This window comes from Monodon monoceros, unplaced genomic scaffold (assembly GCF_005190385.1).
Source record: "Monodon monoceros isolate NGI ecotype Baffin Bay Population unplaced genomic scaffold, NGI_Narwhal_1 Super_Scaffold_21, whole genome shotgun sequence".
Taxonomy (NCBI): domain Eukaryota; kingdom Metazoa; phylum Chordata; class Mammalia; order Artiodactyla; family Monodontidae; genus Monodon; species Monodon monoceros.
In genome coordinates, this window is record NW_021703778.1 from 41,313,331 (window position 1) to 41,334,962 (window position 21,632).

At 44.2% G+C, this 21,632-nt stretch overlaps 1 protein-coding gene across 7 annotated transcripts in view; it reads right to left on the reverse strand.

Moving 5' to 3' along the window:
- The window catches only part of AKAP13 (A-kinase anchoring protein 13), a 338,024-nt gene that overhangs the window by 13,426 nt on the left and 302,966 nt on the right, over positions 1 to 21,632 (reverse strand). For 4 of the 7 annotated variants that reach the window (XM_029238789.1, XM_029238786.1, XM_029238791.1 and 1 more), the window contains 12 exons: positions 17,460 to 17,527; positions 15,245 to 15,311; positions 11,697 to 11,832; positions 10,148 to 10,260; positions 9,414 to 9,566; positions 8,542 to 8,792; positions 6,102 to 6,227; positions 5,868 to 5,985; positions 4,756 to 5,004; positions 1,523 to 1,599; positions 808 to 989; positions 605 to 687 (listed from right to left, as the gene is read on the reverse strand). In XM_029238789.1, coding sequence (XP_029094622.1) covers positions 605 to 687; positions 808 to 989; positions 1,523 to 1,599; positions 4,756 to 5,004; positions 5,868 to 5,985; positions 6,102 to 6,227; positions 8,542 to 8,792; positions 9,414 to 9,566; positions 10,148 to 10,260; positions 11,697 to 11,832; positions 15,245 to 15,311; positions 17,460 to 17,527 — 1,623 coding nt within the window. The remainder of the gene's footprint in view (positions 1 to 604; positions 688 to 807; positions 990 to 1,522; positions 1,600 to 4,755; positions 5,005 to 5,867; positions 5,986 to 6,101; positions 6,228 to 8,541; positions 8,793 to 9,413; positions 9,567 to 10,147; positions 10,261 to 11,696; positions 11,833 to 15,244; positions 15,312 to 17,459; positions 17,528 to 21,632) is intronic. The other 3 variants (XM_029238790.1, XM_029238788.1, XM_029238787.1) reach the window with 2 other exon arrangements.

A 21,632-nucleotide genomic window follows, 5' to 3' on the forward strand; every position in this document is an offset into this window, starting at 1 on the left:
CTGGCTCTGCCATGAACTGTGTGTGTGTGTGACCCTGGGTTGCTTGGCCTTCATGGGCCTCAGCTTTCTCACCTACACAGTGGGGATTACAATACAGGTCTTGCAGGGATGCCAACAAGACTACATGAAACAGTAGGGCCTTGACAGAGCGTGGTCAAACATAACCCATAAGCACACTTCTCCCCAAAGCACCTCATGACGGATTTGGAACGCAGGGCACAGTGGCGGGGGTGACTGACAAATGGATCAACTGGAAAATTCTTTCCCGCAAGTACCTTTCTCTCCTTGTTTTAATCTTAGATGTGACCATGAGTTCTGGCAGATTCTTCTGTGACAAAGTACAAAGACTGTCACCAGGGTCCAAGGACACTGATACCGAGACGAGAGAGCCAACATCCCCTCGATCTAGTATCAGACACATTCCTACAGCCATTGTTCCCCAGGACCTGTGCCAGCTCAGATCTGGTTTCTCTTTTGTTAGGAGCTATTCCTCTCCTCGCCTGACATCCCTGCCGGCATGGCTCTGGGATGGAGGTGCAGCGGGGACTCTACGGGACTGCAGACGCCCCCAGACAGGGCCTCAGACCGCTTCCACCAGCTTTACCTTTTAACTCCCGAGCTTTGATGTCCAACATCTTCTTTTCTTCCTCATTCTCACTAGGAATTCCTTCATCTTCATCTCTGTTCCTAATACAACCATAACAAAACAGCACATTCTGAAGATGTCAATTAGTCTGACGGCGGCCCAACCATTATGAAACCACAGAGGTACCAGGAGGCGGGGGTGGGCCAGGGTGTGTGACTCACAGGGTGCTGATCGTGTCCTGGATGATCTGAATCCAGCTGTTCCGCTCCTCTTTGGAGCTGGCGTGGACTTCCACCATCTCTGGAACTTTCATCCCCATACTGATTAGGAATAAACCTTTCTCCTCGTGTGCTACCTCTCTTACAATCAGCTTCTTTAGAGAGATCACCGTCGACTTCTGGTCCTGGAAAATGGGGAGAGCGCAGATGTTAAGACATGGATACAACAGTCTAGCTCTTCAGACAACCTCCGTCTAAGGTAAGACTAGATGCCTTTTAAAAGCATATGGCTCACTCACATTGTATCCAACAGAAAAAGATTTCCAAAAAGGAAACGAAAATTTAAGGTTATCAAGGTTCGAGTCCTGTTTTCTGCATGATGAGTCCTTTCCGGTTTGTCACAGAATCTGGTTGGCAATGTGATAAATTGGCAAGATTTGTAATACGTAATGTGTGAGACATACTCCAGTGAGAGATTTCTTTTTAGATCAAATGCCAAAGGCTCTCAAAAGGATTATGAGGGAACAGAAAAATAATTGGTGGGGAGGGAGGCGGGCAGAAAATTGCAAGGGTATATAAGGAATGACTCAGAGGCATTGGTCCTGAGCCAGTTTTAAGAAGGTGGGAGAGCAGTAATACAGTGTTAACACTCAACACCTACCATCACCGGTTTGAAAACTGTTCATTACAAACAGCAGAGACAAACAGTTCAGCTTACCAATGACGCAAAGACGTATTTCTGGTCTTTTTCTTGAAGGAAAACTAAAATGTCAGTAAGCAGGACCGCTTGAACCTCTGTAGAGGGGGGAAGGGAAGAGAGAACAATGACCACTGAACGGTGAAGCACCTTCAGGGCACTTCATTAGAGGAAAACTCAGCAACCCACCCGCACAGCACATTATTACACTCCTCCAAGGCAAGGGCTTGACATTTCTGCTGGGTCCACATATGGTCATTAGATTGTTAGAGGCATTTTAAAATGGGACCTATTACCAAAGCCTTGTCTTGGGAAGGCTTAAGCACTCAGTGCTGGAAAGATATATCCCACAAGGCAAGATTTTTAAGAATAAATAAGAGTAAAGCTGGAAAGCAGGACTTTAACAGATGCTAAATAGCAACACAGTCTACAGGTCATAATACTCAGGTCATAGTATTTCTCAACTTCTGATCATAGTAATGGGAAAAAGGCGTGGGACAGCAGACAGGAAGGCGGCCAGAAGGTGATGTACAAGAATATCTCAGTCTAATGAAAGGCAGGCTTCATCCACACGTCCTAGAGGACACGGATGGCTAGACAACACCCACTGCCGTCACAGGTACACGAAGTGCAGTGGCTCCGCTCCCAGCTCTAACACAGCACAGTCAACCTCAACCCCTCTGCACCGTGGACACAGCCTTCTCTTCTTCTCAATTAAGACAAAACAAAAGCCAAATTACCATCTCTAGCTGGATCCAGGAATCAAAAGAATGCCACAAACTCTTGTTCTAATCCTCTAGGAGTATGAAGTGACATTTCCCATTATTCCCTTAAGGACAAAGTGGGACCTCCCTGGAGGTGAGCCGTCTACTGAGACCTAACAGGTCCCTCTGTACCGCCTTCACTCTGGAAAGGGGAGCCTACAAATCTCTGGGAAAACAACGGGCTGACTTATGCAGCCGCCTCCTGGGTGGGCAGGACCCTCTTGGCCTTTCCTACCACTACTGCCAAAACTGGGGTACCCTCTCTGTGTAATTCATTGCATAGCTATGCGGGAAAACAGAAGCAAGGATGTCTGATTCCTATGGTGGTCTAGTTTTTCAGCCTAGACCACAGTAATTTTCCATGTACTACCATTCGTTTCGACAAGTTTTTTTTTTTTTAAACTTTACTTTTAAATAGTTCAGGTGTCTGCTAAAAAAAAAAAGAAAAAGAGCTCTAAAACATAAGTTTCAACTTTATTGAATCCTGAAGCTTACGTGATCACGGCGTCAGTAGATCAGAGAAAAACAATCCTACCCCTTTCCAGGGTTACCCAACACAGGACTGGCTGTTCTTGGCACAAGTCATTTTCACTTGGGGGTGAAGATGACTAAACACCAAACTCTTATCTCCACTGGAGACATTTTAGGCCAGAAAACCTATCATTCTGCCATTGCTTTGACCGCAACATTATTCCAACAGCTGGAATCTATTAGTTTTTATTTTGGGAATGAATAAATAAACTGCTGTGTAAAGAAAATACAGCACTGGCAGCAACTCTAGGAAATCCATCCTTACAAGAGAGGGCAGGTACTTCTCTACCACCAGGCTACCTCCGACACGGCCTCACAGCGGCGGTGAGGCCAGAGCCCTCAACTGTGGTCTCAGGACATCACAGAGCATGAGGGCTGGAAGGAAGGAGCTGCAGGGATCGCACAGTTCAAGTTCATCATGGAGCAGTGAGAGGCACAGCTGGCTGGTGGCAGGAAGGGGTATTTCTTCTCTCTGAGATGACCCTGCCCGGAGAAGCCCCTCCCGGATCCCTGCGACAATGACCGCCCTCGTCTCGGTCACTGGTACCTCCGCACCCCTGCTGTCCTCTACCCTGCCCCCAGCAGCTGAACTACACACACTCTAACTCACTCACCCCTTTCCTGCTCAAACGCTCCATTCTGAGCCCATTCTTCGCTCACTCCCATTACCAGCATCCCTGTCAGTCCCCTAGTCTGGAGCACGCACCCACCCCAACCTGGCGCCTGGCCGATTCTCCAGCCGTATTTCCTGCCTCACTCTGCTGCCAGAGACCCCGATTGCCCACCCTTCCCGACGGGCCAGATCCTTCAGCTCCACGCTTCCACGCTTACTCCTCCCTTCTGCCTGGCTCCCTCCTCTTGTCCTCAGTTCACACCTCTCTATTCTAGCAACCATCATACTGCAGAGCAAGAACCTCTTTAAGAGTCTCTTCATTCTGAGCCCAAATTCTATTGCAGGGTGTCCTGCGACATTCACCTTTGAGAGCAGCTGAATGCCTGGGATGTCGTTACTATGTGCTCTGAGCATGCTGAGACCCTAGCTAAGGAGTCCTGGGAATTCTCCGAGAGCAGCTACCTATAGCATTACTTATACCTCGGCGATGGGAGAAGCACACATTTCACTCACCTGAGTTTTATGTCAGCGGGGCTGACGGCACTGGGCTGCTTTGTGTGCTCAGCTCACCGAGCCCAGGGAGGTGGGCTGGGTATACTCAAGGCTACTGGTGAGGTTAGAGTTACCATATAGGCCCAGAGGATACAGGTTTGACGAAAACAATTATTAAAAACAAACAAACAAACAAACCAGATGTACAGATGAATGAACAAACCTCCTAACTTCTTTCACTTGATGGGGCTGATCATTTAAAAGGTAAAAACTAAAATCAAACACAAAGGGAGTATCTTTTATGATCTCCTTTGCTTAGAGAAAGATGAAAGATGAAAAACAAAGTTTAATAATAAATCTAGTTGCTGTGAGTTAAACTTTCATTTCTCTAAGGTCTCAGGAGCTGAAAATTCCTCTGCCATCTCTTAGAAACGAGTGATGTATTTTTAATCGCAGAGAATCTATGAATTGTGCAACTGATGGTATTTCCCTCCTAGCAATTGTTTTGCCAGAAACCCTGTCCCCAAATTTGTTGCCCCTCTTTCATAGGGAAAATATGTCTCCCTTAACACCTTGCTTTTTTGTATGAATTTTGCCCTTTGCTTTGTTCTTTAAAAAAAATTGTTTTTCTCCTTTCCCCTGACTGCATCATTTCCTCCTCCTCTTACTGTATTCTATAAGGTTTTGTAAGCCATCTCAAACCAGTCTTTTCTGATACAAGATTAAGATCAATTAAATGCCTGCTGCTCCCGTGTGACGTCTGGACATGGGTCCCTGGGAACAACCTGGTGACATCTGGATTCTGCCCGCTGCCCTCTGGCACACGCTTAGACTCTGACGAGAGTGAGCCTCACCTTTCAACCTCCCTGTCGTGCTCTTCAGAAACACGCTGCCATCCCGCACGAGCTTCTTCCGCTTCAGATCCTCCTTGGCAAACATCTGACCACTCTTCATTCTCATGATCGACTTGCTATCTGTCTTTGTATAAATCTCATTGAGACGGACCTTCTTTTCATAACTCGCCACTTTGCTGTCCACAGCTCCAATCACACCCTTCACCAGGCCCAGGGACTGAGCTAGATCTTCCTGTTCCACTTCACTCTCTGAGAAGGAAAGAATAACTGTTTCTACTGGGCAGAAGGAGGGGCACCCTGCCTTCTATTTTTTGGTTTTGCGGTAGGCGGGCTTCTCACCGCTGTGGCCTCTCCCGCTGCGCGGGCTCAGTGGCCATGGCTCACGGGCCCGGCTGCTCCGCGGCTTGTGGGATCTTCCCGGACCGGGGCACGAACCCACGTCCCCTGCATCGACAGGCGGACTCCCAACCACTGCGCCACCAGGGGAGCCCCAGGACCCTGCCTTCTTGCTCCACATCACTGTCTTCCCTCTGAGGGCACGCTGGCAGAGCGAAGCCAACACGTCGAAGGGCACGTGCCTACCCCTCGCTCTGTCAGAGTTTAAATCAAGTTAGATGTTTCACTGATAAGAGACGACATGCAATTATGGGCCACGTTCTAAAGTGGAAGGAACCCAACATTTTTAGGGAGGGAGAGGAGCAATGAGTTTTTTATTTACATCTTTGTTTTACCTAATCCTTAATGTAACTGCCCAGGAGCAGGATTAGGTAAGAGAGAAACTACTAAGTAGTGATTAAACGAGAAACAGTGGTGATTCTAGCACTTGCAGGTGGGAATCACCTCCCAGTCTAGGGACAAGTGACAAGTTGCTCAGGTCACTGAACTCTCGTTGGGATCACTAAGTGGTTCCTTCCCTTCTTGCTCTCATTCACCCTAAGTCTGCTGATATAACACTTTATGTTTTCACCGAAGAAAACCGTCTTTAAGATAAAACACAAGCTCTCTTTTAGACCTTCTCGACGTAGAAGAGTTCTTCTACGGGGTCTCCAGTGCTGTTGGACAGACTGGAACAGTCCACTGGCAAATGAGACTGAGTCCAGAAAAAGACGCACCTTTGGTACATTGCAATATTCTTTGGAACAAAACCGGGTATTTGGTGATCCGTTGGGTTACAAGCAATATACACTCTGGGATTCCAAGCCTCCGTACGACTGAACTGCTCATCTTCTTCTGCAAGGAAGGAAACCAAGTGTCAGGAACTACCCAAGGGAGAAGGCTCGAGCTAAAACTGACAGTGACACAATGCTCTGGAGAACATGGAAATCCCCACCGTTTCACATCAATACCTTCACAAAGGCCTGAAAACGCTTATCCTTGGTATAGAGGTCTTTGAAGTAGTTTACGGACTGGTTGTGCTGCCCACAAAACTTGCCATATGTCTTCTTTAAGCGTTCTGCGTTCTCTCCTGAAAACTGCAGAGGAAAGAGAACATAGGTTATGCCGTAACTCAGGGTGCTAAACTCCTATTACCATTTTGTCCAAAGTTTCCAGTCTACTTGTGAAACCTAAGAGAGCTTCCTCATAACTTCCCCCCAAAGATTAAAAGATTAAAATGGTACAGGAGCTTTGGAAAACAGTTTAGCAGTTCCTCAAAAAGTTAAACAGAGTTACCATATGACCCAGCAATTCCACTCCTAGACATAAAAACATATGTCCACACAAAAACCTGTATATGAATGTTCATAGCAGCATTATTCACAACAGCCCCAGAGTGGAAATACCCCAAGTGTTCATCAGAGGATAAATGGATAACGTATGAATGAAAAAAGCCAATCACAAAGGACAACATACTGCTTTATTCCATTTATATAAAATGTGCAGAATAGGCAAACCCACAGAGAAAGTAGATTAGTGGTTGCCTAGGGCTGGGGAAGTTGGTGGGGGTGATGATGATAAAAACGTTCTACAACGGACCGTGGCCATGGCTGCACAAGAGTCACGGATATACTGAAAACCTGAACTGTGCACTTTAAATGGGTGGATCACATGGCATATGAATTATATTTCAATAAAGCTGTTACATATATTTAAAAAATAATAAACACAGAAATATCTATGTACTGTGCACATAAGAAATGCAACGTGTGTTTTAACTCCCATTTGTCATAACACAGTAATAAAACAGAGAGACTCACGAGAAGTCTCTCATGAGGTAGCAGTCTCAAAGAAGTCATCCTGATAAGTTAGAAAGGCATCAGAAACGGCCGTCATTACCTAGGGACCTGTTTATCCTACTTACCTCAGGCCAGCAGGCCTAACAATTCTGCTTGGCCCTTACATCGTTTCCAAGCGTGTGCCATCTCAACCGTTCATCTGAAGCTATGTTCACTGTGGGGTAACCTCTGAGTTTCTGTATGTGGTCCACAAGACACGTGCTAAGCATCAATTCCTGCTGGACTAACAGTCTCTGGAGGCAACACAACTTGATCCTTACCCCAAAACTTGAAAAAACGTTCAGGGTAGCCTTTCCTTTTCCCCTTTACCAACAGAGAAGCTGAGGCACAGAGATTTTTAAGTGATCGGCTCCCATCACAAAGCAAGTGCCCTAAAAGGGTGACTCTGGCACTGGCGCTCAGAAACAACAAATGGACACCATGGGGCTAACATCCTACTAGAGGACATGCACAAATACAAGGAGCTACAAGGTCAGAGGAAGTACCAGTGCAGGTCTGAGGGTGGAGAGGAGGGGCAGAGGGAGAAACATGGAAAATGACAGGAGGAGGATGTTTGGGGAGGAAGGGTCCTCCCTTGCAGAGCTGACCGTGCCCACTTTGATGCCCTGACCACCAGTGTGAACGCATTCACTACACTGCATCTGCATTTACTTCACGACGTGCCTATCCTTCACTCCTAGAACATGAGTTCCATGAAGCAGAGGTCTACATTATATTTACCTTTGTGGTTCCACATGGTATTGAGTAAATCCCCAGTAAATACTTGAAAAATGAATGAATGAAGGCACCAATGAATTAATAGGGCGAGGGGTACAGACTCAAGAATACAACGAAAGGACAATATTTCCAGTTCTCAGGCAAATGTTCCAGCAAGTAAGCCTCTGCTTTCACAATGAGGCAGAGACTTGCCGGTGAGAAAGAGCTAGTCAGATGTGATGCGATGCCCCTCTGCCTGTAAAGGTTATACTAGCATTATTCTTCTTTCAAAAACAATGTTTTAAAAAAGAAACATTTAGAAACTGCCTATGACATATACATCTGAAAGTATCAAAACAGTTTTTAGCTAAATTGCTTTTGACGTAGGATTGAAACCATACCATACCTTGATGAAAATATTAGCAAGAAATATTTTATGAATTATTTTACAGATGGTTTCTTGGTCAAGGTTTTAGTCTCAGGTGGTTTTTAGATAAATGAGCCTTTTGATTTGAGGCACAGGTTGAAGTTGAGACTTCCAAAAAATGTTTTTTGATCTCTTAAACTATAGTATCTCTGACGTTGGTACAGACTCTGAGGAAGAAAAACTGGCTTTTACTGCATATCTACCATGTATGCTGGGTACTTTATATATACATTACCTCTTAAATTTCAAAATAGCATTAAAAGAGAAAATCTACTGTCCTCAATTACAGAAAAAGAAACTGAGGGTCGGAGAGATGCAACCACTTGCCTAAGCTCACAGAGGTCGTGAGCAGTCCAGCCAGGATGTGAACGCACGGCTACGGGGCCCCCAGTGCGTGTGAGAGGCACCAGGCACCCGCCCGCTGCTCACCTGGTGCACAAGCACATCCCCAATCCTCTCGATGAGAAAATTCTTTTCACTTCTATCCACCAGAGAGTCCTTCTTCCGCTCCAGGATCCTCTGAAAGAACTGGCTATGGATACTGATCAGCTCATCCAAACAGGGGAAGAGCTTCTCCACCATCTGCTGCTCAAAGAGCAGGTCGGCCGTCATGCCCCGGCTGTACACGTCGCTCATGATCTTCAGTGTGCGGAGGTGGTGGAACTCCGTCTGCATCAGCTCTGGGGGAGGGACAAGGCTCAGTGGTCAGGAATGCTCTCCTCGAGGATTCTCCTGCAAAGTGTGTCTGCTGCTACTAAGAGCCCAATTTTGTCTTAAGGCTATTTACGGCCCAATTTAAACTTTAAAACTGAGTCAACAGCTGTCTTTTCCCTAAAGCGTTTTCATCGTATTCCTCGATTTCTCACGGGACCTCACACTATTTTCTGACAGATGTACTGGATTCCATCACTCTTTAGTGGTGGTTGCCAAAGTGGTCTTCACTGGGATTCAAGACCTTTCATAATTTACTACGTTCCTATTTCCCAGAAATGACTTGCGTTTAGTCTAGTTTATACTGTAGCTGAGGAATTAAACTGTACTGTCACAAGAGATCTCTTTTTAGGACTATCGCATAAATAAACACTCATATTAAATAAAATGTCCAATAAAATTAAAGAATATAATTTTACAGAGAGAGTAAAGGATAGAAATAAGATGTCTCTATACCTCAAAGTTTTCAAAAGAAAATCTTTCAGATGCTACATACTGGAAAATTGACTTGCTGTAGCCCAATAAATCCCCTCATAAACAATGCCAGACAATGCAAATCAAATATTAGCAGAGCACATGAAGAGTCTCACCATAAATCACTTCTTGCCGTTTGACCACATCTTTCTTTTGCTGTTTCAGAAACTTGCTGTCCACGATCTGACTCCAGGACTCGGCTTCCAGCTGTTTGGACTCAATCTCAAAGTCTCCCATTAGCTGCCCTTCATTCATGTCTGTACCTACTCCTCAAAATACAAAAAGAATCAATATCAGAATCCTGCGTCTGTGACCTCTAAAAAAAACCTCTGCTGGACGTTCCTCATGGGGATAATTTCATGAGACGTAAACACTCTACACTAATACAGGGATGTTCACAGAATATATATTCTATTAGAAAAGATCATTTTCTGTTCCGGAGTGACATACTCTATATTCAAGACTTCGGTTAAGGGTGATAAATGTCACATACATCAAAGGTGATTAAGACATGATCAGGGTCCTGGTGACTTTACTTGTTTAAGAGAGTAGGCTTACAGCTGTGCCAAGAGAGCTAGAACTGAACGTGTACAAAAAGCTAGGGGAAGAAGAAGCGTTTGTACCAGAGTCTGACCACGTTAAAATCAATGACATCCTTCGGTGGACAACCATCTAACAACAGGATAAGTGGGTTTACCAACTCATTATAAAGCATGTGATGCTTTACAGACAGTTCAGAGAAGTTTCACAGGAGTAAGGAAGAGGCAGGAGATGCGTTAGTGCTTGCATTCTAGGAGATGGCACAAAGTCTCTGCAGACGCACACAATACACACCGTGGCTTCTGCTTACCCTCATCAGTAAGGGACTCTGTTGACTCATTGACCTTGCTGATTTTATTTAGTGAGTCTGTTGAATGAGACAGGAATTTCCAGGTGTTTGATATGTTCTCATCATTGCCAACTCTGTGGGAAAAAGGAAACACATACTGTCAGATACATTCTGAGAAGCCATAGTTTCCGGTCTTAAGTGAAGATCTGAAAAACTATAAAATGACAGCTGGCTGCAAGTACTACAATGATGGAAGACAAATCACTTATGTCAGGTACCCAGCAATATGCAACACAAACTATTAAGGAAGGTTGGAGGCACTTAACATCACTGCAAGCATGAACTTTTTGAGCCTTGGGGCTTTTTAACGATAGGTAGCAAGGAGAATGCTCTTCCTTCAGACTGCATACACATTATATAAGAAATTTTTCTGTTGGAAACTCATGTCTAACCACTATACTTTTTCCCTGTGTTCCCTAAATAACTATAGACCAAGCACTTATATTAAACCATATTCTTCGAACTTTTCTTGACCCCAACTCACCAGCTAGCACCTTAGGCACCCAGTAGATGATGTTTGTGGTACAACGAAAGTAAGCCAGAGTCATTTAAAACTAAATTTTATTTAAAGGCCAACTTTTCAAAGTCATAATAGAAACTCATTTGGATAACATAAGAACTTGGAAAAGAAAGCCTTTGGTTAATTACAACAGAAAGACAAAACAATATAAAAATACCTGAAACTTTTTGTTTTTAAGGAGGAGGAAACATTAGCCAGCACAGAGGTTATAGGAAGCACAGACAAAAGGAGATTTGCATCCTTCAGTTGGGAATTTTCCTCCAGCCTAGGTTAAGAGAGCTGCAAGAGATGTTTTGAGTCCTACATTTGAGATGACTTCTTTACTGGATGGGAAGGCAGGCATCTTACCCCAAACAGCCAGCAACATCATAATCGGCCCTGTGCTAATTACAGACAGCCGAGGCCTGAACAATCAGGGGCCACAGCAACTTCTGGAGGGACCACAAAAGGAACTCAGTGCAGATGAGGGACGGGGAACCTACTGTCGTACCTGGCCCATTATTCACTCCCATGACTTAAGAGTCAAGAGGCGAGTTAAAAAAAAAAAAAGAAAAGAAAAGAAAAGAAAAAAGCGAAACAAAACAAAGTGACCCCCTCCCCCCAGGTTCATCTGACCAACAGAAAAGACCAACAGACATATGAAAATACAAGTGATTGAAACCAAACATTCAGAATTAAATCTTTTTTCCCATTCCCACTTCTTATTTTGATCTGAAAATCATCCTTTTAGAAGGCAGGTTCTTTAAAAGCAGGGCTGATCATGTATAAAAGCAGAGGACAACTGGCCTAAAAATGGTGTTTAAAGGGGATCCTTGCTACAAAATGGCGACCATGATGGTGCATCAAAGTGTAATCCTCACCCCACTCATCTGTAGCACTAACCCATTACGTTATACATTTCTTTCTAAAACAATCTTTTTGTCAAATGGTGTAAATTATTATGCTCTGTCACCTAGATGTCAACTGTGCTAGCTTTACATCCCCACTCACCCAGCAATGTTCTGAATGGAGACACTTTTGGAGAGCGACACACTCTGCTGGGACCGTCTGTTGGCAAACATGGGGACGGCAGTGGTTTCATCGGCCAGGAGGACTGCAGACCGAGGGCGCTCCTTGGGCTGGGAGGCTGTAAAGAAGGAAAGGACACCAAATGAAGTATCACCGACACATGCCCACCGGCACTGGCTCACCTGATGAATGCCAGATAGAAGCAAACGGCTTTAAAGGAGATTTACCCTGGGAGTGTAAATAGGTACAAAAACCCTATGGAAGACAACTTGGCAACAGCTGTTGAAACGGTAAATGCCTATATCTTTGACCCAGTAATTCCATTTAGGATATGTTTATTCTACAAGATTTACTTGTTTATATTTGAAATGACGTATGTCCAAAGTTATTCAATGCAAAGTTTGGTAAAAGCAAAATGAGTATCAAAAGAAGATCAGTTAATAAATCATGGTACAGCCTACATGGGAATACTATGAAGCTTTAAAAAAAAAAATGAGGACACTCTCCATGAACTGACACAGATCTGCAGATAACATATTAAGGGGGAAAAAAATCAAGGTGCAGAATAAAGTGTGCAACACACCACCTTTTATGTTTTAAAAACATAATTAATAATCCAAATTGGTATTTGCTTTATTTTAATAAAGAAACTTAAGGAAGATAAATATAAAACTAAGAAAAGTGGTTTACCTGTATGGTGTGATGGCAATGAGGCAATGAGGATAAAGAATCGTGTGAAAGTATCATATATTTAAAAATTTAAACTAAGTCAAAGTAAGAGAAAAGGAGACCGAAAGAATTTTAAGGATAAAAGGAGCCTGTGTTCTTTGGGAGGACCTACCAAGAAACGTGTCAGGGGCTGGTTAGATATGCAAATTCCCAGCCCTCCTCGTTCTGTGCGGGTGGGACCTGGGAGCCTACACATTTACCAGCTCCCCAAGAGATTCTTCTGTACAATGTCTGAGAACACAGGTTTTGACCAATTCCGTTAATTTACAGATGAGGAAAATGCAACATGTGTTTGATGTCACATAGCTAATTTGTCCTCATACTGCGTATTTCTCTTGAACTTGACCAAAGAGCAAACTGGAGGTCTAATTTCATGCTAAAGTAGTCACACTGCCATCGGGGTAGCAAATTATTTCTCCTAGGTAGCTAACTAAACTGCTGCATTACCTGTCCATCCCCAGGAGCATCAGGAGCTGAAGGAAATAAGACTGGGGCAGCTGTTATGGCTTCACAGTATTACAGGATGTTTCTGACTTAATAAAATTAATAAAACCATTAATTTCCAATTCAAATTCTATTTAGAAGAAGGCGATATAATGAACACCAGAAACATGCTACCCTATAACACGACCAGACGCTTCCTGCAGGAAGCACACAGGAAACTAGGAGATGTGGGTCCCACAGCAACAGGGAAGAAGGGCAACTGGCAGGGAAGAGAACATGCTCAAGTGTTCAAGAGCCTGGAGCACATCCTCAGTGTCTCAGAAGGGAAGCTCCTGAGCAGATAAAATCTGATGGAGGAAGAAACACCGGTTCTTGAAGAACAGTAGCATGTGGGTAAGTCAGCAGAAAAAGAGGACATTCTGATGAGGAGAACTGCATGAAGGAAGGCAGAAACACTCTATTAATGTGACAGGGAGATAACAAGCAGAAGAGGAAGTAAGTAGAGGGGTGTATATAAGGGATCAGTGAAACGGCCGGAGAAGCAGAACGATGTCACGTCATGCAGAGCCCTGAAAGTTATAAAGAACAACCTGCATCTAAAAGGCAGCGTAGGGGGGTGCAAACAACAACTTTCCCTTGTTGAAACCAATCCACTGCACTCAGGGAAGTTGCTAACTACCCTCTGAGCCTCAGCATCCTTATTTGTGATGGTGATGGTAGTGGTGAAAGCAAACACTGAAGGAGGCCTCTCACCAAGTACTTCATTGGTGTGATCTCACTTAAACCCGATGACCACCTGCCGATACTATTACCATCCTTTCACAGAGGAGGAAAATGACGTACAGGGGACTTAGTAAACATCCGAGGTTACACGGCTGTTAAGTGGGATGCTGGGACTCAAACCCATCCAACTTGAATCCACAATCTGTACTCTTACCGCTACGTTACCTCAGGAATTAAAAGGGGAAAACAGGAATAAGAATACATGTGGGGGTCAGACATAATAGGTATTTTTTTTGAAAAATGCTATTTTATCTGATTTGAAAGAAAAAAAAGGTTTCTGAAATAAGGGATAATGTCACAGAACAAAAGTTTAAGGAAGATTAGACTTGTAAAAGGTGTTGGAATGGGTTGGATCACTGGTTAAGGTGGGTGACAGTCTGGCACAACTTTTCTTCTAGGAATCCACATGCAAAGACGGGCAATAATTGGACGTCTATCTAAAGGGACTCCACACCCTCCTGGTGGCACAGTCTCTACAGCCATTCCGGGGCCATCTGGAAGCACTCAGAGCAGTCGGGCACAGAGCAGTGGTCCTCAAGCTCGAGTGTGTGCATCACCATCACCTGGAGCATCTACTAAAACACAGATCACTGGGCTCCGCCTCTGGAATCTCTGAGGTAGTAGGTCTGGGTAGGGCCCAAGAATTGGCACTTCTAATTGATCCAGGATCTACACTTTGAAAAACACGGCCTGAGGGTAAGTTTCACATGGGCTCCCATAGAGCAAGTTTAGGTGATATTCATTACTGCATCTTTATGGCAGGAGTTGGAAACAAGTCAGGCAACTGTCTTTGGGGGAACTGATAATTAAAATGTGGTATATATTTACGAAAGAACACCATGCAGCGATCTGAGACAATAGCTTACATATAGTAACACGCATAGATCTCAAAACCATATTGAGTGGGAAAAAACCCAGCAGAAAGCATAAGCAAGTCATATCATCTAATTTAAATTTAACGCACAAAATCATAAGAGATATTTCCAGAGGTACACATATGTCTAAAGATACGGCAGATCAGAGAGGTTTACATTAAATATACTGCAGTGCGTGCTGAGGAAGGGAAAGGAATGAGATAGGAAATGAAGAATGAAAAGGGGAAAATATTAAGTAAAACCAAAGTGAAGCTTTGCACAGACTGGAGAAGACAGATTGATGTGAATGGGAGAGGTGTGATTTACCCAATTTGTGTACCACTGAAGTCCTTGGGGAAAAAAAGAACTATTTTCGTAACTCCACAGTTTGTCAAGAAGTTTAAGAAGCAAGATCTCATTTGATGCAACTGTAACGCTGCTAAAAGCAAGTTTCACTGTCGACTCATGCAAGAGAAATTTCAAGACACACAGGGTTAAGGTGCTGCCTTTTAAGCTAAGACACACACTATTCTAGAACCTTCCAGAGAGTTTGATGGTAGAATGGTAAGCTTTTGCCAATGAAACTGCAGCCTTCTCTAAGTATTCAAAATAGGTTTTCAAATGTTGCTTAAGAATAACAAATAAATACTACAGAAGTATGGGTAAGTCCTGAACCAGAGAGGCGAAAAGGAATCATGAGAGGTGGGCTGAGCTACTTACACTTGTTTCTCATAATGACCGTGGGCAGCGAAGATGTGTCTTGTGCTTGAAGGCTCCCTTTGGGCTGCTGAAAGGAAAAGAAAGCCTGAGTGAACACTGCATTTACAATTTATCTTCTGTCAAGTTTCAAGTTTCTGCTCCTACTTCCCCGCTCTGTTCCTGCCAACGGTCCTCAGCACCCTAGGCCTAGCTACATCACTCACTCTGGCTCTCCTCTGAAACCGCCAAGCACTCTGATCCTGCAAATGCCGTCTCTTCTGCCTGGAATGCTCTCTTCACCGTCACAGGCACGGCATTCTTCTATTTCAAGATAATCCCTCCTTGGCAGAGCCGTCTGTTAGCTTCTTTTTTCTCCTCACCCGAGGCAGGGACTGGCACCCCTCAGGATCCTGCATGTGCCCCCGCCTAGCTTTTTCCTTACTTATGGTCATCGTCTGCTTGTCCATCTTCCCCACCAGAATGCTGGCTCCTTTAAGAGCGGCATCTGTGCCCTTTTCGTTTCTATTTCTCCAGTGACTCGCATTTATAAGGTGTAAAATAATTCTTAGGTAAAGTGCTAATTTTAAGACTTTTGTTGTAGCATGGAACAGAGACACTGTGAGAAATTACAGACTGAAGCAATTAGTTTGAGATAAATCATTAGTGAAAAAGGGTCCATTTAAAATGAAACTCCCCCTTTCAGGTTACATTCTTTTCTATGGGATATGCTGTATCCCTATCATTCTCCTTCTCTATAGCACATTCACAGTAACAGCAGTCTTACCAGAGATCACAAACTCAAATGCCTGTGGGGTCAGGCAGGTAACAAAGGACAGAGGCGAGCTGGAGGAGGGGGGGAGTGGCAGTCTGGAGCTTGTACATCTTGTCTAGAGGAGGCGGCAGCCACTCAGCCCCAGTGGATTATCACCCACCACCCACCTCTCTAACATTGAAGGAACTCCAGGCCAGATACTGTTCTACGTGCTTAGGAGCTATTGATGGATCAAACAGTCCTGACTTCAGACTGCTTGGCAAGTTTAGTGCTTACATTCTAGTGGGGGGAAGGTACAGACCATAAAAAGTAAATGTAATATAATAATACATACAGTGTGTTAAGTAGACCCTAAGAAGGTGGTAAGTACTATGGAAAAAAAAGAAAAAGAGCAAGGTGGGAATTGGGAATGCTGGGTAAGGGGAAATACCACGGCTGTGAGATCTTCCATTTCTTCAGGAGAAATCCGAAATCCAAATTGGTGTGAAATACGATTTTTCTATAGATACACTAACTCAAATAAAAAAAAATTACTCCATGAGCCAAACAAAATTTATGTCCATGGACTGAATAAGATCTGGGGTACAGAGGTCTGTCATCTTTACACTAGAGTTCAGTGCTTCTCCAAGTGTGGTCCTCGGACTAGCATCATCTGGGAACTTATTAGAAAGGCTAGTTCCTAGCCCCTCCCCACCCGCCAAATTGGAAACTCTGGGAGTGGGGCCCAGTGTCATCTTATAACAAGCCCCCAAGGTGATTCTAATGCACACTCCAGTTTGAGGCCACTGCACTAGATAAATGCGTTTGGTTATTGGAAGCACACAGCATGCTGAGCATTTGTGTAGATGGAGCTGGAGATCACTCTTCTGACAAGGAACAAAGACATTCATGAGTGACTACAACACTGAAAACCACACAGGCCGCCTAAACGCCCATCTGCCCCCAGCCCCGTATCTTCCTTAAGGGCTCTGATATGCAGTGCCTGTTATCACACAGCTGCATACTCAGAGCACGTACCATCATACACTTCCTGCTCCTGTCATGTGATCCACACAAGCCTGTGGAGCAAAGTGCTGCCACACAGGCCCGTTTAACCCTGACGCTCCCCAGCCCATCAGCATGTCAGAGCCCCTGATTTCCACCTGCTGCCCTCATGGTCCTGAAGAAGGAAGCCAGGCGTGTGAAAGGCAGAGGAGGTCTGCAGACACAGTTAAGAAGAAAACCACTTCAACGGCGACACACATTAAAATCACAGAGAAATGGGCATTTCACATGGAGCAGTTCTGAAAGCATTTCACCTTCCAAAAGCCACAAATTCCCGAGTGTGTTAAGAAGAGAAAAATCATTTTTGGTTATTTGAGTCTCAAAGTAGTCATTTCATCAAAATGATGAAAATAAACAAAAACTACAACCCCAAATCTCCCAACTCTGAAGATTTTATTGGTTTAGCCAGAAATGTCTTACCTTCATTTTGACCTTTGCACAGGAGGCCAGACATTCTCTACAGCCTTTGTGGACAAAAGCACCACAATCTGAAAAGAGAGCAAAACCCCAGGTGACATTAATACACAGCAAACAGATCCCCCAGACTGATTTTCCATTGCCACAGCAAGCGACAGACTGCCAGGTGAAGTCGCTCACACGTCAGAATGTGACTAGCCGAAATTACAGATTGCAGCCCTCTTCTAGGAAGCAGGCATGCGATGTCATTTGGAGGAGGAGAAACAAGAGCAGATGTGATTTCTGATTAATAAAGACTAGAAATCTGAAACTTCTCGGGCAGGAAGCTGAGAGGCTACAAAACTACAAGTGAAGCATCTGCTGTCAATATGTAGGTCTAAATCACAAATAAGACACAAATGGTGTGTATTTACATATACAGACATTTACATACACCTCGAGTAACACCCACAAACAACACATAAATACAGCCCCTTAACAGGGGCTGTGAAATCTGTATGGCTGTGTCAAAGGTGGAATGTGAATGTGAAAATCTACCGCTTTATGTCCTTCGACTTGCAAACCTAACTACCCTGAACGTTTTGCAACACCCCAAGCGAGTCAACAACTGCAGAAGAAAGGTCATCAGAACCACCACCCTAAAGCACCTCTGGGAGCCCTGACTCAAGAGAAAGTGGGAGACTTCCTGAATGATGAACAGAGATTTACCGCAAGATGAAACACAGCCCATAATCCTGCAAGGACACGAGTGTATTTCAACTCTTACTTCTCACTCCTTGGCCCATAAGGGCCACTGCTATATAAACCCCGCCCTCTGTGCCTCACAAAAGGGTCATCATCAGCTTGTACTATGATGTCATAAGAATGGTTCCAGGAGGCCAGAGGTGAAGTAAAACAAATACAAGAGCTGTCTGTGAGGACACCCCATGATGAGCAGCTCTCCAGGGAAGGACTGCCTGAGAAAATCAACAGATACCACCCATCAGGCAACGCTTCACACCCTGATTCACGAAGCACCACGGGTCCTGCCTATGGTAACCCACGAATCATAGGCCAGGAGGCTCTCCTGGTTCCTACGTACGGATTACGAGGATACTAGAATGGAGACGGCCAGAACCCCAGACGCTTTTCCCCATTCCTCCCTCAATGCCTACTCGGTTCACAGGTCTCTTCCCTGACACCACCAGTCACAGTGTGTTGGATAATCTTATGGTTTTCTCCTCCACTGAGCGCTCCTCTAGGGTAGGGTCCCTTCATCTACTGCCGAATCCTTAATTAGGTCTCCCTAGCATAATGCCTGGCTCATGCCACCTACTCAAACGTCTGTTGGAGATCTTATGTCTATTTTATCCAAAAGCCAAGTGCCCTGACACAACCTAGATTACAGTATGTCAAATATCTTATCAACACTAAAAGGAGTACTAGAAGAACAGATTTAGGTCCTGGCTCTCCTAATTAGTTAATGGTACCCTATGCAAGTTCCTTCTCTATAGGCCTCAGTTTCCTCAGACCTATAAAATGAAAGGAAGTACCACATCTTCCCCCCCAAGTTCCTTTTCTCTGTGATCCTATAAGACTCCTTATGCTACATCTCTTGAAGAAAGAGATAATTTTCCAAGTAAATCCACTAGATTGTTCTATAAGGTTCATGTTGCAGAAGAGTTTTCAACTTAGTCATCTGAATTATCACTAGGACAGACCCATCCTTCAGGGCATGGTTAGGGAAAGTTCCAAGTGGAGAAATCTTGGCTGAAGCTATTTCCATATAAGAGGCGATAGGGAGCAACTCTACTTTTGTTGACAGGATGGCCCAGAGCGGGAACTTGTCTGGAAGTGGGGTGGGGTGAAGTATTCTGGGCCTTTTACTCTCAGGCCTACCAAGCCTCCTATCTAGCTAAGCTCTTCTAGCTCCACCCCAAGTGAAATTCACTGTCTGGTCATTTTTCTGAAGTTAAACAATCAGAAGAGACATCCATTTAGCAAGGGCAGCACGAGGAGAGACTCTCCTGGGAAAGGCTCACTCAGGGAATCAACAAGAGGAAAAAACCTGGAAGGCTTTATCTCAGTCACAGCTCTGTTCTTACTTCCATTGTTTTCTTCTCCGGGAGAAGACTGCAAGGGAGCATATGGATGCTCTGCTCCCTGCAATTTCTACTGTTTGGGATCATGACCATTTCCACATAGGTCGTGAAACTGTTCCAGAAGTCAGCAGCTATAAAAGGGTTATGTATCATTGAATATTAATGCCAGGGTTTCTCAGCAACATCCCCTTCTGGGCACAAGGAAGGCTCTGCAGAAAGAGACCCCTGGGGAGTGACTCATTCTAATCAGCAAAAGGAAACATTTTGAGGATATTTTTCTCAAGGACCGGAAACCACTGGCCCTCATTAAACTGTCTAGTTCTCTGCTACTTGAAAATAAGGATACATTTTGATAAAGAAATCGTCTTACTACTCAGAGAAAAAAGCAGAATCACAAATAGAAATCCACATAACTCTGAGATGCCAATGCTGTTATGCCCTTCTATACATCAGGCAATGTAATTCATATTCCAGGATCTAGACTTGGTGAACTTTGGCTAAAGACTTTAAGCCCCACTAGCCAATGGTCTTCCAGAAAGGGTCAAAGAGGCAACAGGTGGGCTGGACCGTTTGCCTTGATTGATTTGTATTCAAAACTTTTTGCCTCTCACTTCTCAGAAACTTTTTTAATGGCTCCCCATCATCTTTAGGATAAAGCCCAAACTTCTTACTTAGCTTGACATGGCCCATCACGTGCTGTATACATTTCTAGCCCCTTGCCATGTTCTGTCACACCTCTGAGCTCTGAACAAACTGTTTCCTGTACTTGTGTCCCTTTCCCTCTCTTCCTTCCCTGACTAGGTTGGCAGGACTCAGCTCTGTGGAGTCTTCTCTGACTCTCGCAGGGAAGATAAGACTCCCCACCTCTATGCTTCTGGAATTCCATGCTTTCCTCTGTCATAGTACTGTACTGTGATGGCCATACTCTTCCACTGGGCAGAAAACTCCTGCAGGGAGTCTAACTCTGTCTTTCTAAATTTTATATCCCTAGCCTCAGCCTCAGGCCCACAGTAAGCACTAGATGTCTGAAGGAGGGAGAGGGGTGGGCAGGTGAGCTCCAAGCTGCTAGACCCACAGCCTGAAGTATAACAAAGTAGTTAAGGCAAACATCTATATTCATCTTCTAGTAAGACAGAACGTGTTTTCCCCCCGTATCGGCCCCAGTATCCTTACTCAGGGTACATGTCTCCCCTCCCCTGCTACACAGATGCCTGGGACCACGGAGAGGTCTTGTTGATCCATCATCTCTTTCTCATGCACAGGCTTTCCAGCTCCCCTCCCTATCTTTTCCCTCTGTCTTTCACATACATCTTCTTTAATCCCATTCTTCCTTACCCTCTCTTGAGTCTTGCCTAGGTACCCTAGGAGAACCTCTTCTTCACTCCATTTTACTTAAACAAAATATACTTTAAAACATGGGTGATAAGAATATAAGGAAGACTAATGAATTCATATCATGGACAAAAAAAAGCCCACATTTTGAAATGGAATTAAAGGTAGTGCCATATCCAACAACACCATCTTAAAAATGTTTAAAACTCCTCATAAAACAATAAGACAAAGAACCAAACAGAAAAACAATACAAAGACTATGAACAGGCAATTCACAAGAAACACAAAATGGTGCTCAAGCTCTCTAGAAATTAGAGAAATGCAAGCTCAAACAACATAGAAATATCATTTCACATCCAACCAGATTGGCCAAAATAAAAGTCTGCCAGTTCTAGGTACTGGTGAGGATATGGTGATGCAGGAGCTCGCACCATCTGCCGATGGACGGTACATCCACTTTGGAAAGTAATTAGGCAACATCTAGTAAAGGTAAAAACGTGCTCAGGCAATGAATTAGCAATTCCCTTCTTGGTATTTAGCCTGGTGATACACACAAGTACAATTAAGGATGTTCCCCGCGGCACTGTAACAGACAGAAATTGGAAATAACCCAAATGACTTAGCAGTGGAACAGATTTGATACATTCAAAAATGAAATACCATATAAGAGTTAGAAGTCAATAATCTAGATCCATGTGTTTCAATACCCTGTCTGGATCCCCCAAATATGATGCTGAGGAGAATAAAGCAAGTTACAGAATGA